This window comes from Vitis vinifera, chromosome 15 (assembly GCF_030704535.1).
Source record: "Vitis vinifera cultivar Pinot Noir 40024 chromosome 15, ASM3070453v1".
Taxonomy (NCBI): Eukaryota; Viridiplantae; Streptophyta; class Magnoliopsida; order Vitales; family Vitaceae; genus Vitis; species Vitis vinifera.
In genome coordinates, this window is record NC_081819.1 from 10513574 (window position 1) to 10529656 (window position 16083).

The 16083-nt window shown below is 39.7% G+C and overlaps 1 protein-coding gene across 1 annotated transcript; it reads left to right on the forward strand.

Annotated features, from left to right (window-relative positions):
• The first annotated feature begins 5626 nt into the window (after window positions 1–5626).
• Window positions 5627–8323, forward strand: LOC100257205 (putative disease resistance RPP13-like protein 3). Its single transcript, XM_010662978.1, has 3 exons — window positions 5627–6656; window positions 6890–7158; window positions 7787–8323. Exons 1-3 carry the CDS (start codon window positions 5627–5629, stop codon window positions 8321–8323), a joined length of 1836 nt encoding a protein of 611 aa, XP_010661280.1.
• Window positions 8324–16083: the final 7760 nt, after the last annotated feature.

The window sequence follows — 16083 nt, forward strand, 5'->3', positions numbered from 1 at the left end:
GGAAAATTCGCGTGGACAAAGGATGCCGAAACAGCCTTCCAAGAACTCAAACAGGCTATGACTTCAACCCCTACACTTGCTATGCCTAATTTTAATGAACCTTTTGTCATTGAATTTGATGCTTCAGGAGATGGGATTGGTGTCGTTCTAACCCAGCAAGGAAAACCAATAGCCTTCATGAGCCGCGCCTTAGGAGTGTCCAAACGATCATGGTCCATCTATGCTCGCGAAATGTTGGCCATTGTTCACGCCATCCAAACTTGGCGACCATATTTGTTAGGACGAAAGTTCTATATCCAAACAGATCAAAGAAGCCTCAAATACTTGCTAGAGCAACGAATAACAACACCGTAGCAGCAAGAATGGGTGGCAAAATTGCTGGGATATGACTATGAAATCACTTATAAACCAGGACGGGAGAACTCAGCAGCAGATGCACTATCAAGAGTGGTAAGCAGTCCTAGTCTTAATGCTTTATTTGTTCCACAAGCTCCTTTATGGGATGAAATCAAAGCAGAGGCTATCAAACATCCATACATGGACAAAATTGACAAATTGGCAAATTGGCAACGGACAGTCCAGGTGCTCCTTACACATGGCGAAATGGGCTAGTGTGCTATAAAAATCGAGTGGTGATACCCCCAAACTCTCCGATAATCAAGCAATTATTGCGAGAATTCCATGATTCTCCAATCGGGGGCCATTCAGGGGTGTTACGGACATATAAAAGGCTTGCACAACAATTCTATTGGCCATCAATGTTTCAAATAGTGCAGGACTATGTCTCTTCTTATGATGTATGCCAACGAATTAAATCTGAAACTCTTGCGCGAGCGGGACTCTTACAACCATTGCCCATTCCATGTCTAGTATGGGATGACATTACAATGGATTTTATAGAGGGGCTGCCAACTTCCAACGGCAAGAATACAATCCTTGTGGTGGTAGATCGCTTGAGTAAATCAGCACATTTTTTGGCCTTAGCCCATCCTTTCACCGCAAAAATGGTAGTTGAAAAATTCGTTGAGGGAGTAGTCAAACTTCACGGCATGCCCAAATCCATCATTAGTGATCGGGATCCAGTGTTTATGAGCCAATTTTGGCAAGAGTTCTTCAAGTTATCAGGCACACAATTGAAAATGAGTTCTTCCTACCACCCGCAAACGGATGGGCAGTCCGAAGTCGTCAACCGATGTGTCGAACAATATCTTCGCTGCTATGCCCATCACCACCCACGGAAATGGAGCTTCTTTCTTCCATGGGCAGAATTTTGGTACAACACAACTTACCACGCATCAACAGGAATGACACCATTTCAAGCTTTGTATGGGCGTCTACCCCCAACCATTCCACACTATCTGATGGGCACAACTCCAGTTCATGCAGTCGACCAAAATCTCACCTCCAGAGATGCAATATTACGCCAACTCAAGACCAATTTACATGCTGCTACCAATCGCATGAAACAGGTGGCTGACTCCAAACGGCGAAATATTGAGTATCAAGTAGGCGACATGGTCTTCCTTAAGCTACAACCGTATCGGCAGCAATCGGTATTTTGTAGAGCTTCTCAGAAATTGGCAAGTCGATTCTATGGTCCTTATCAAATAGAACAATGAATTGGCAAGGTAGCATATAAATTAAACCTCCCAGAAGGATCCAAAATTCATCCCATTTTCCATGTTTCACTGCTTAAAAAGAAATTGGGTGAGCCTAACAATACTACGGTTGAATTGCCTCTTACTGATGATGAAGGAGAAATTGTCCTAGAACCTGAAGGAATCTTAGATACACACTGGGTTAAGAAAGGATCACGCATTTTTGAAGAAAGTCTGGTTAAATGGAAACGACTACCACTAGACGATGCTACGTGGGAGGATACTAAAATGTTGCGGGATCGATTCATTAATGTGAACCTTGAGGACAAGGTTCCAGTGCAAGACAGGGGTATTGATGAGCCAAGAAGATCGCAACGTGTTCCTAAGAAAAACCCAAGGTTCATAACATGATAAACATGTAGAGCAAGTAGGATGATCGTGCAAGGAGCTGTTAGAGATTAATTGTTGGCATAGTTCTGTTAGAAGACTTGGTCTGATGTCTGTTAGCTATTATTATGCTATTTGAATAAGTATTAGCTATTTATTTGCTAATAATGGTTGAGTCCTTATTTTCAGTAGTTATGGTCATGAGAGTAGGAGAAGGTGGGTTTTTCCTTGTATATTTAAACTATTTCAGTATGCAGCAATAAAGGGGAGTTCATTCAAAATCCAAATATTATGGCTCGTTCTTGCCCTAAGAAGAATTTTGTTTGCTGATTATATTAGCTTTGATTGGGACCTATCACCATGACATACATGAAATTAGAATTGCAATTTGAGCAAGTTGAACCCAATCCAACCTGAAAATGCAATTTCTGATTAAGAAATCTCAATCAGACTTGAACCCTATCCGTATTTAACTAATTCTAAGTTGAACATTTGTCTAATAAGGTGCCTGTGTCGAAACAATTTTGTAGGAGAAAATGGGTGATCGCTTACCATGAATGCTTGAGTGCATTGTTTGAGGACAATTATTGTTACTGAGTTGTGTGCAGGCTGCCATTATATTGTAGTCAGCAATTGTTATAAGATGAATGATCATGTTTTGTTTATGCATGTGATGGTCTTCAAAATGCAGGATAAGCATTCCCGGAAGGGTCTTCAAGCGATGGTCCAGAGGAGAAAGAAGTTATTGAAGTATCTCCGTAGAACTGACTGGGATTCCTACTGCCTTGTTCTTTCTAAGCTTGGTCTCCGAGACAATCCGAATTACAAAAACTAGATGAAATGTATTCATCTCTGTTTTGACATGCTAATGATGCTTTATTTAGTGATATATCAGGTTTTTTGTTTTGTATCTGGTACTCACAATTTTTCAACTAGATGTCACTTCTGATTCTCCTTTAATTTAAAGTCATAATAATAACAGCTCCTTGGTACTATTTGCTAGAAGGAAAGACAATCTGTCTGTTTCTTAGTTGAATGGGGCACAACACAGGACCTTTGTTACATAGTCCTGATAACTGATGGATCCGATTTAACTTTTTTGTGGAGTTACGACCCTGACAGCCCAAGAGGAGGGAGGAGGGAGGAGGGAGGAGGGAGGAGACAGAGGGGAAGTGTGAACTGTGCTGTTGCACCTTATTTGTGTTCCTTCTACTTCCAGGTGTTGTCATGAAATGGAATCAGAAGTTGGAATTCAAGAAGACTTGGTTAAATGGTAAAAAAAACAGGCTGCTGTTGAGCATCGTGCTTGAAGCTTGGAGAATAGAGGAACCTTCTCTTGCTCTTCCATCTCCTACTTCACACATTTATTCCAAGAATATATCATCTGCTGCTTGCCAATCCTAACCAGGAAAAAACGAAAGATTTTTATCCTTATGTTTTAATATTGATGTCACTACATTATTCTTCTTCATATCTTTGTTGAACAACTTTTGAAACCAATTGAGCATACCCTTGATCGGTTGAAACTTTTTTTGCTCAAAAGCCCTTCTTCTTTAAATTCAAACCTTTTTAATACTTACGCAACAACGTTAAATTCTTTTATAAAACAAGTTTGAGAGGTTTTTGCCTAAGTGTTGGATTAGAACTTGAATTAAGAAAACATAATCTTTAGAGTTCAAAATAAGTATATGATTAAATGATGCATGAATAGATTTAAAGACCTAAGTGCACCCAAGTATTTACCTTACATAATGTTCCTAAGCTTAAAAGGTCTTCATGCTCACTTGATCTTACACACCTTTGATCCTTTGATGAACAACTTGATTTTCCAATTGAATTTTGCAAATACTACTTGAAAATCATCTTAATTTTAAACTCAATAGTGAAAAACATGATTTGTTATCATCAAAACTCATTTAGGAGATCCCTTTGACTAACAGAAGTTAATAGTGAAATAAATTTATCGAGTCATAAAGATGAGAAATGAATATAATTAATTCATACTTGAATAGAAACCGTGAGTGAACTCATGTTAAGAATGAGTCAAAATAAGTATGACCAAATATGAGAGAGATTATTTTTACAAATTTAAGGTTATTTCATCCATTTTAATCAAATCATCCTTTAATAAATATGACTCCAAGACTAAAAAACAAAGGAACCTGGCAAACCCCAAATTATTGGAAAGACAATTGCACCCAATTGGGCATAAAAGATAAATAATTTAACTCAAGAAAAAGTGAAAGTGAAAATGAGGGACATGAAGGCAAAAAAGAATCATTGATTAATAATATATTTTATTTAATTTTATAACCTTTTACAACTTGTTTTTATGACGTATAATTAATATTTTATAGCATGCTCTTGTTTGTATGTCTTAAACTCAACCTACTCAAATCTTAAGCCTTCACCCCCAAACCAAAAATTAATTAAAAATGATGAGATTTTTTACTAAAAATTATCCATTATATAGTAACATGAGGATCACATGTTTACTAAAACTATAACTCTAAAGCTAGATATAAACTTCCTTAATTTGACTAATTAAATAGTATAATATAACATAATTATATAGTTTAGTTATAAATAAGTTATTATTTAATTAAATCTCAAATTCAATGTGATTATAACACATATTAAAAAAAATGTTTAATAAAATTTTAAATAAAAAATTGAAAATTGAAAAAAATTTAATTTGATTAGAAAAATTATAGTGAAATGAAAATTTTTACATACACAAAAAGAATGAAAAATAAATTAAGATAATATAGGTATGAAGAAAAAAAAATGATGAAGCTAAAATAAAAAAGGAAAAAAAAAAGTAGGAGTTTCAAGTAGGCTTTATAAAATATTATATATTTTTAAAATTTATTTAAAATTTTAAAAAAATAAATCCTTGAGAGTTAGTATTAACTTTTTTTTTCAATAACATTCAAATGAAATTATTTTTTATTTTTGAAATTAAAAATTAAATTCATATTTTTTTCACTGCTACCTCCGGGTTATGTACGCCGCTTTAGTCAAGATCTCATTGCAACCTATAACAAGCTAAGCACTGAGTCAAGTCAATTGGGTCCCCCATCGCAATTACCCAAATGAGATTGTATGGAATCACACTTTCATCTTGAGTGAAAGAAGAAGCCTTCCTTGACCGATTCACTCCTTCAGCAAATGAATTGCATGGAAACGGGATAAATGTCTGATGCAAAGTAAGGTAAAATATAGAGCTAGACTTAGAATTTTAGGTGTCTGCTCAGAAAAAAACCAATGAAATCCCAGGTTTTGAACTTCAAAACTGAAGAAAAGAAAGTACAATTTATTCAAAACTTTTAGGCTCCACTCATAACATGGAAAATTTGACAAAAAGAAATAGGATAGACGGTCAGCAAGCGGCTAAGTTGAGGCCGCCCACCATAATTGACAAAATGAAACCATATGGAAAACGGAGGTAAGTCAGCAGGTCAAGTGGGCCCACCTAGTCTACTACATTCAATTGTATGGTAAGTGGAAATTCAAACTGAAATTTCCCGGAAAGTGATTTCCCATTTGCCCGGAAATTGCCTTGAAACTGGGAACTTAGCTGGATTTAAAAGCAACAAACCTGGTTGTCAGTTGATCAGCAACAACTGTGAAAACAATTAATGGCTGAAAGTATTGTCACGTTTTTTCTAGAGAAGTTAACTGACCTGCTTTCCCAGGAAGCATTTCTACTCAGCAGAGTAGAAGAGCAGGTGAAGCTGTTGAGTAACGAGCTCGAATGGATGCGCCTTTTTCTCAAAGACGCGGATGCGAAGCGCAGATATGATCCAAGAATCAAGCTCTGGGTGAGTCAGATCAGGGACGTAACCTATGACGCCGAAGATGTCATCGACAGGTTCATGTTCGAGATGAATCACCAACAGCAAGGAAGTCTCAAATGCCTCAAGTTCCTTAAGTTACGATTTGTTCACAAGCTCGAGTCTCGAATCAGAGAGATCAATATCAAGATTGAGAAGATCATGGCTAACAAATCAAGGTACGGTGTCGAAACCTTACCAGCTGCAAGCTCGTCCAACGAAGTTGTGCCACATAAAGAGAGGAGGGCTCCGATTGTGGAAGAAGTAAACGTGGTGGGAATTCAAGAGGATGCAAAAAGCGTTAAGCAAAATCTGCTTAATGGAGAGATGCGGAGAGCTGTGGTGTCCATCGTGGGCATGGGTGGCTTGGGAAAGACTACCCTGGCTAAGAAAGTCTATAATGATAATGATGTCCGGCAATGCTTTGATTGTCATGCTTGGATTTATGTCTCTCAAGAGTATACAATCAGGGAGCTTTTGCTAGGCGTTGCTGTTTGTGTTAGGATTCTCTCCGAAGAGGAAAGGAGTAAAATGAACGAGAGCGATTTGGGGAATAGTCTTCGTGATTACCTGACTACCAGGAAGTACTTGATAGTTATGGATGATATGTGGAGAAATGAAGCTTGGGATAGGTTGGGCTTGTATTTTCCTGACTCGGTGAATGGCAGCAGAGTGTTGATCACCTCACGCAATAAAGAGATTGGTCTTTATGCTGATCCACAAACCATTCCCCATGAACTTTCTTTTCTGACTGAAGAAGAGAGTTGGGAGCTCTTTCTCAAGAAAATTTTTCTGGCTGGGAGTGCAAATGCTGTTTGCCCAGAGAATTGGAAGAGTTGGGAAAGAAAATTGTAGCAAATTGTGGGGGTTTGCCCCTTGCAATTGTGGTCTTGGGAGGCCTTCTATCAAGAAAAGAAAAGACACCGCTCTCCTGGCAAAAAGTACTGGACAGCCTAACTTGGCACCTAAATCAAGGTCCAGACTCATGTTTGGGGGTCCTTGCTTTAAGCTACAATGATATGCCGTATTACTTGAAGTCCTGTTTCCTTTACTGTGGTCTTTTCCCAGAAGACTCAGAAATCAGGACAGATAAGTTGATCCGCTTGTGGGTTGCAGAAGGGTTTATACAAAGAAGAGGAGAAGAAATAGCGGAAGACGTCACGGAAGATCACTTACAGGAATTGGTACATAGAAGCATGATTCAAGTGGCTGCCAGGAGTTTCGATGGAAGAGTGATGTCCTGTCGCATGCACGATCTGCTTCGAGACCTTGCCATTTCTGAGGCCAAAGATACAAATTTTTTTGAGGGATATGAAAGCATTGATTCTACATCCCCTGTTAGTGTTCGTCGACTAACCATTCATCAAGGTAAGAAGACTAATTCTAAACACTTGCATACTTCACGTAGTCTCCGATCTTTCATTTGTTTTTCTGTATGCTTCCAAGAAAACATTTTGAGATCTTTACACAGGCGTGTCAAATTGCTCACTGTACTGGACCTAGAACGCATGCCTATCAGTACCTTCCCAGAAGCCATAGGAGAACTTATCCACCTTAAGTACTTGTGCTTAAGGGGAACCTGCATAAAAAGTCTTCCATCGTCCATAGGTCGTCTTACTAATCTACAAACCCTAGACTTTCGAGGCACTTTAATTGAAATAATTCCCTCTACCATTTGGAAATTGCACCATTTGAGACATCTATACGGTCATGGTGTGGTTTCAAGCCAGTCAGTGATAGATAAGTGCAGGAATGGTCCTTTGAGTGTTGGCCACCTAACAAACCTCCAATCGTTAGGTTTAAGAGCAGGCAGTTGGTGCTGTGGTGAAGGCTTGGGAAAATTAATTGAGCTTAGAGAACTGACAATTGCATGGACCGAAATCGCACAAACAAAGAACCAGGGATTTTCCGAGTCAGTAAAAAAGCTAACTGCTCTTCAATCCTTGTGTTTGTATCCTCGTATAGGAGAGAATTTTAACCATGCCGCACCTCATGCCTTTCTCAGACCACACTTACCTTTACCATCTAAGTTTAAGAGGAAGGCTCGAAAGGTTCCCTGATGAAATTGAATTCTACCCTCCAAACCTCGTCTCCTTGGAATTGGAATGTTGGAATATAGAGCAAGACCCAATGGTGACCCTAGAGAAGCTGCCAAACTTGAGATTTCTCAGATTATTCCATTGTTCCTCTATGTTAAAGAAGATGGTCTGTACTTCTGGAGGATTCCAGCAACTCGAAACCCTTAAGCTCTGGAATTTGAAAGAATTAAAAGAATTGATTGCGGAGGAAGGGGCAATGCCTGATCTGAAGGATTTAGTAATTGATACTTGCCCTAAAATGAAAAGGCTTTCCCATGGATTGCTGCAACGAAAAAATTTGCAGAACCTAAGTTTGTATGATTTGTCTCCTGAGTTAATGGATGAGCTTTCTCGGATAGAAGGAGATCTGGAGAAGATCTGCCTCGCCACCTCAATACACGGGTGGAGGCGTACGGCATCTTGAAGGCTCAGGAGAAGTTTCATAAAGCGCTACCAGGAAATGCTTGGACTGTACTGAAGAGCATTTCCAATGCAACAAATCTTTCTAAGCTCGTCTTTTTCCTTGTTTTTTCTGCTTTTGGACTGTAAGATGCTTCCACGTTTTCAAATAAAGTGATCAGTCAGTTTATAATTGAACCTCACTGGAGTTTTAATAAGAGAAAACCAACAGAATACATGCAAGAGTAGAAGCCCGTACACTTCTAAAAGCTGAGGCATGCTTAGGAAGTGTTTTTAAAAAACAGTTTTTAAAAATAAATTTATAATATTTTCATAAATAAAATTATATTTGAAAATTGAATTATAAAAAACAGTTTTCGTTCTAAAAAAACATGTATAATTAGTTAATAAAAACGACTATTAACAATAAATAAAATGAAAACTTGTTTGGAAGTTGTTATTGTTGGTTTTTATTTATTTATTTAAAGTTGGGTATTTTCTTTAATTAACTTGATATTGTAAAATTATAAATAATTTTTACATTCACACTTCATTAAAAATAAAAAATATTCCATTTTCAATTTTTTTTTGCATCAATTTTAATTTTTTAAAATAAAATATTACTTTGTAAACATGTCTAAGTATGTTTGATTTCAATAATTGGTAAATTATTTGAGCAAAATATCATAAATTGGTAAATATTAATAATTGGATTTTATTGGATAAAATTTATGATATCAAACAATAATGCATTTGTAGACCCCCATATGGGGCTTGTTTTTTTTCATTTGCTATAGGTCACACTTCTTGCCAAGTGGAGGGCTCTTAAAGAGCCAGATGCTGCTTTCTGGTTGGGTGGTCAGTGAATCAGGTAGTAGGTTGGAAATGCAGTGAGGTGTAGACACCTATTGGAGGATATTCAGAAGAGCTTTTGGGCTGTTAGAGTGGAGTTGGGTGATTTTTTTTGAAGTGTGAGGGGGACCCCCCTCTCTTACCATGAATCCTGGCCAGATGGGACGGGTAAGCCATACTGGCTGATGCATGAACAGGAGGAGGCAGGTGGTGACTTGCTAAGGAAGGTGATTCCAAGAAGGGGGAAACAGAGAAGAAGAGAGAGGGGAGTTTAGCTTGAGAGGAGAGTTTGGCTGGAGAGGACTGGTGGGAAGGAGGCATTCCTTGGTTGGTTGCTTGAGAGGAAGGAGAGCTGTCCGATTTCTTGCCCACCTAGCTGGAGAGAGTTATTTTGAGGTACGTTTATTGTGTATTCTTCGTCAGCTTCTATTAGTGTGCTTTTCTACTTTGTTTTTGCTGATTCTCGGATGATGATTGTTGATTGGGAGTGAATACGTTCATATTTTTGCTAATGGTTTTGTAGTGGTTTAGTTTGCTCTGGTTTTGATTTCTCCATGAGATATTTTTGTAACCACGTTTTACCTTTCATTTGACACTCGTTTAATCTTACCCACCATCATCTAAGCCTGTTGGTATGATATGAAGCATAGTTTGTCGGGCTCATTTTCTTGTATCTACTCTTTGTGCTCTGTTTTGTTATCCTCCTTTGCTCTTGATATCCGTCCATGGTACGCATCCATTTTCTCATCCCTGCTTGAAGGAGATCCTAGAAAATCTGGAGTAGTTGTCATGGCAGCAAAACTCATCTCATCAGCATTCCCATACCCATTCTCGTTTATTATTCATCATTTTATCCAACATGCCTACGTCCCCATCCATCACTCCACTCCTATTCCCGTTTATCTTCATCATGCGTAAACCCCCACACATCTCATACCGGGAGGTGATGTCTCAAGATGATATAGGAAGCTAGTATTTGAATTTGTGGAAAGAAGGGCGGATTTAGTGGTCTCATGGGAATACTATGGCATGAAGGTGGTGGTTCTATGCTGAAGAGATGGTGGACAATGGTGGATGTTTCTGGTCTGTCTGTGTTACAAATCAAGACTTTGGTCTGACAGTGAGGAGAACCAGAAGGACGCAGCGCATGGATGATATTAAAGAGACTGATGATCTTTTCAGACCGCTGAAAGAGCCAAGGAATTCATATGATATGGTACATTCGGGCAATGTAAGCTTTGGAGTAGATGCAGTCCGTGTTACTAAGTCAATTTCGTCACCTCTCAAGGACCCATTGATAGAAGTGCACCTAACTTATAAGTCTCAGGCCTTCCCATTCGAAAATCATGTTGTAGCCAATAACAGGGCATCGGGTCAGATTTCTGAGAAGCTGAATGTTTAAATATCCGGTGTTAATGATATTATCATATGGGTAAATCACTCTTCAACTCAATATCCGGATGCCAACTATGATGCTGTCAAGACCCCTAACTAGTAAAAAGCCTGTGTGAAGGCCTGTGAATGGTAGAATGAAGAATTAATCACTACCATATTCTCACCCTTCATGCCCGTTTAACTCATCATCAATACCCATGTGTACACCCGTTTAATCATACCACCAAACCCGTTTATCTCTCTAAACCTTCACTTACCTGTGGGATCCTCCCTAAAAAAATGTCACGTGGCTCTCTCTCCCTTGCGCATGCAGACGGTCCCCCTTGCGACGTGCGGCATAGCTCATTCCACCCGGGGAAGAATTCTTTCCGACCGACATTCAACCTTCTCCGGATGTCTCACATCCAGAATTCTGTCCGGCCGACGTTCCACCTTCTCCGGATGTCTCACATCCGGAATCCTGTCCGGCCGACGTTCCACCTTCTCCCGATGTCTCACATCTGGAATTCTGTCCAGCCAACGTTCTATCTTACTTGGATGTCTCACATCCGGAATTCTTCTCCACCGACATTCCACCCGGGTATCTCACATCCAAAATTCTTCTCCACCGACATTCCACCCGGATGTCTCACATCCGAAATTCTTCTCCGCCGACATTCCACTCGGATATCTCACATCCGGAATTCTGTCCGGCCGACGTTCCACCTTCTCCGGATATTTCGCAGCTGGAGCTTGTTGCCGGGTGAGAGAGGAGGACGATTCAACTTCCCTGGACAGACATGTCCGGATCCTCTAGTGACGTTTACCCGGGCAGCTTGGCTCGTCAGACACTCGCGATTCACCGGATCCATTTCTGCCCACAATCAAAAGGCAAACTCCGATAATACCGACGACCAAGTCTCCTGAACTGTCACTCATCTTTAATGCAAGATAGATTGGGCTTTGGTGGGGGCCCCACAAGCGTGATTTTATGATTGATTGGTGGATTGATTGATTTGATTGCTATATGTGATTGATTTACACTATTCTATGATACACACACGATTATCCTGTGTTTAATTGCTAACATTTGTTTTCATCGAAGTAAATCGGTTCATCACCCAGGTACATTCTTTGTCTCTCCTATTCATTCAGTTATTTTGTTTCGGGTGATATTCATTTGGTATCCATGCTCGATTAATCAATTGCCATGATTGCTTCATTTTATTAGTAGAGACCCGTTTTAGGGACTTAGAAGGGTGCTACGGTCTTTACCGTACCTTCCCGATAAGTAACCTGACCCCCGAACCCGATCCGGTTTTTCGTAGACCACCTTTTCCAAACTAAGGAGTCACACTTAAGGTTTTTTTCTTTCTTATTTTGTTTACCCTTTAAAAATAAAACAAAAATAAGTGGCGACTCCAAGTCATTTTTTTTAACCGATTAAATCATTTTTCAAAATAAAAATCGAGCTCGCCATCGAGTAGGGAACGCATGAGCCGAAATGCGGGGTCCACAAAATGGCGACTCTGCTGGGGACACTTTTAGAGGGTCAAGCTTGAACTTAGGATGAAGCAAATGTGGCGTTTGATGATTCGGTCAGTGGATACCTATCTCTTGATTGCACATTGAGAGTTCCCGATACTATTGGATGCATGCTTGGGTGTTTGTTTTTACTTGGGACATTGACATGTTGACTATGATGATTATTTATCTTGATTGTGCATTCTGATTGTGGCGTTTTTTTTTCGTGCTTCATAGCTATATATGTTTGGGACATTGATATGTTGATTATGTTAATTGATCATCTTACCTTACTTAGCATAGTGACTCTGATTTTGCCATGTTTGCTCTGATTACCTCACATATATAGACTCACCATTGTATATCATTTGATTTGACATGATTGATTCTCTCAGTTATATATTATCTTGTTTATCATAGAGCATGCTATCATTTGTCAGATATTCTTCTTGATTAGCTTGTGTGTAGATTTGGATGATATATACCTGTTTTGCATGACTGTCTGTTGCATGACTCTTCTCATCCTGATGCGACTGCATGAGTTGTGTGTCTATGTGGAACACACACTTATCCCCTTATTTCCAAGTCCCTAGTCTCGGTCGACATTGTTTTCCTTGCTCTCATATTTGATATGAGACTTGTTTGCTTTGTTTGCTCTTCGACCGAGCTAGTGATTAGGAGTAGGGTTTAGCGATGGGCTATATCTATGATTGGGAGCGTTCTGGAGGTGGTCAACATATTGATGCTGATTGGAGTCTGAACTTTGAAGACTTGTATAGCCCAAAGCTAGATTTCAGGATATTTGTGTGACCAGTGTGTCTTATTTTAGTTTCATAGGATTTTCAGATGCACCCACACCTTTCACTGTGCACTCTAGTTGACCATTGAGCGTTGAGAGTTAGGAGAACTTTCACCATAGGAGCCCCCTGGGATGCGAGATAGTGCATGTGTGGAGGTGATGACCCCCTTGGATAGAAGTGCCCCGTCTCTTTGGAGGCGTGCAGAGGGTTGCATACGCCGGAGGGTACGATCGCTTCTGCTAGGGATCCTTTAAAGTCCACCATTTTTCTTTTTAGAGCCACCTTGACCTCGTAGGTTGAGCTGTAGATCCTTCGATTAGGACTTCCTTCCCTACACGTGAGTGCATCTGAGGGCCTTCAAAGCCTCTTTAGTTACAGTTCGGATCCAATACTTCCTCATTTGGTCTTCAGTTGAGAGTGCTTAGAGATCAGTGCGAGTTTGAGAATCAGTTGGACCACCCCTTATTGTATGGTTTTGGTTTCTTCTTGTCGCTCATTGAGTTTAGCACACTTTCTTCCTAGGACTTTAGATAGTCTTCTTTTCTTAGGCTGACACATTCTTTCAGTTTGTTGTCACTTTCTACTTAATGTTTTGAGATATGTTCATTGATTATGCTCACTTTTTTATATTCTTCACCTACCATGGGCTTGATACTTCATTCTTTGGTTGAGTCGCCTGATTCTATTTTCAACCAGATTTTCATTACAAAAAGGTGAAAGGCAGGTTTTCACATTCACACCATTTTTTTTGAGATGTTCGCCTTTACCACCTAATCATTTTTCTTTATTGAGTTTGTGTTGAAAGTGAATCAGAGATATTGTGTTATAGATGGAGTATCGATCTCATGACAGTGTTGTTTTTCACACCTCATTCATTTTTTGGATCATTGATAGAAATTCTTTAGTCACATTTGTAGCCATTTCACAGTGGACACCTTTATGACCTTAGAGTTTCTGTCATATTTCCAGTTATAGATTGCCATCACAGGACCATATATCAAATGATGTGTTGTACTTTTGACTTAGGACATCTATTCATTTGCGCGTCATGATCACTCTAGTCTGACCTATCATGGAGGATATTGAGCCTTTTGACCTAGGATTAGGAGATTGACCTAGGGAGTTCGAGACTGTGACCCATTTCACCTTCCGCTTAGAGCAGTACCATATCCATATCCATACCCTGACTCTGTGGACTTGTTGACCTACCCATTTTGAGCCTGACATGACACCACCCCTTGGCACCATTACATGACTTTACTACCCTTGTTCGCCTTATCATGCTACAATACCATTGCCTTTCCTTTCCATCATTTCCTTGATCTGACTAGGTAGAGTCCGAGATGGTTAGACCCGAGGTGAGCTTTACATGATGATAGATGGATCGTGATGAGAGAGTGGCTTGACTGTTTGACGATATTGTTGAGATGGAGGGGTTATCATGGAGCATCCAGATTCGAGCCATTGCACATGACTTCAGAGAGTCGGGATGATTAGACATGGTGATTTTATGAGATGATGGTGAGTGGCTTGTGATGATAGAGTGAGTTGATTTTCAGAGTACATTGATGGTTGTCATAGAGCATCGGTGGGAGCTTTCGCACAATTTCAGAGGAGTCGCCATGACTATGTTGGATGGATGCCAGTCTTTAGTATTGGCCATGTGAGATCTCGAAAGCACGATGTTCGAGGTTTTGGTCAAAGGATGGGTGGCCATCATTTCATGAGCCTACTTACTTTATTACCCTCACATATAAAGTTACCCGTTGCTAGCCCTTTGAGCCTCACACGAGCACATAGCCTTTTCTTTCATCACCTCATTTACCTATTACACCGGGTTGGAGACCCTATAGTGCTTGCATGCTATGTTTGGATACATCATGAGTTCCAGACCTGACATACATATTCAGGCATCATTCCTCACTCTTCATTGTGATATTTTCCGTTTGGACATCATTTCATCACTATTTTCCGATATCACATACCACCACTTGTGATATTTGTTCTTTGTCTTTTCCTTTCCTCATTGATTACTCGACATTATTCGTGTTTCACCTTGAGTGGTGGTTTTTCACACGTCACTGCATGGAGGATTGTCACATTCTTTCCTATCATTCACCCCATGGGCAGTGGTTCAGAGATGTTATTTTGAGAGGTTGTCTTGTTAGTGAGGATTCATGTTACATTCGTATGTGGAGAGGGTTTGATCATTTGGGTATGTATTTTCATGGGAGTTCATTCATTATTGATTAGAGTATGCGCAAAAAAAAAAAAAAAAAGAGGCGCATTCTTCATTGTATCATTCTCCATTGGGCATGTGTATGGACGTGCCGGTTTGCTTCATTCAGTTTATGTGTCAGAGAGAGTTCGTATGAGAGCTTATTTATGAGATTCTATCTTGGTGTATATTTCGAGTGAGAGTATGAGTCATCCATTCGATTTTTGTGAGAGAGACGAGCGACTTTTCTTTAGTATCTCTGGATCCTTGTTCTATCCATCATTCCATCTATTTCGGATGTGACTACTTTCTATGCTTTGATGCAGGATGACCATCACTCATTTTTCTACCTCTTTGTTTTCTTGTATCTTTGTTTTGTTCCTCCATTCCACTCTACCTCATCTGATTTCTTTCTTTTCTCATCCTTCTTGATGTTTGACTTGAGTTCAGCATCTACACTTTATTCTTGCTTATTCGATATGTTCATCCCTTTATCATCACTTTTGGTGTAGGGACCCCTAGATTCGGGACTCATGACGTTTTCTATGCATTGCATTTCATGCACGAGGGGGTATGGGGATTATATCATTGGGATCTTTGAGCCTAGTTTCCTTTCATTTCTTTCACTCTATTACCTTAGCCTACGTTACGTCCCGTGTCCGAAGACCACCCTGAGGCCATTACTTTACATCGTGTTTGACAGCTCCCATGTGGGCAATACTCGAGCTTGGTCGGAGATTATTTCTCAGAGCATGATGGATGGGGAGTTGAGATGATGATTTACATTGGGCCATACCCCTCTTATCAGTGATGGATTTTCAGAGGTGACATTATCTACACTGGGGCATACCCCGCTCATCGATGACAGTTTCTTAGTGGGATGACGTTTTGCACTGAGGCATAGTCAGTTGGTTTTTTCACTCGGTTTATGATGGATTGGGAGTTGTGGGATGACCCTACACTGGGGCATAGCCATTTCAGAGGGTGTTTTTATTGGAGATACAGTCACTCTACTTG

Coding starts and splice junctions, on each gene's coding strand:
- LOC100257205 (XM_010662978.1), top strand. CDS start 5,627: ATGGCTGAAAGTATTGTCACGTTTTTTCTAGAGAAGTTAACTGACCTG. Junction 6,657..6,889: donor TTGCCCAGAGAATTGGAAGA/GTTGGGAAAGAA, acceptor GTCTTTTCCCAG/AAGACTCAGAAATCAGGACA. Junction 7,159..7,786: donor GCATTGATTCTACATCCCCT/GTTAGTGTTCGT, acceptor ATCCTCGTATAG/GAGAGAATTTTAACCATGCC.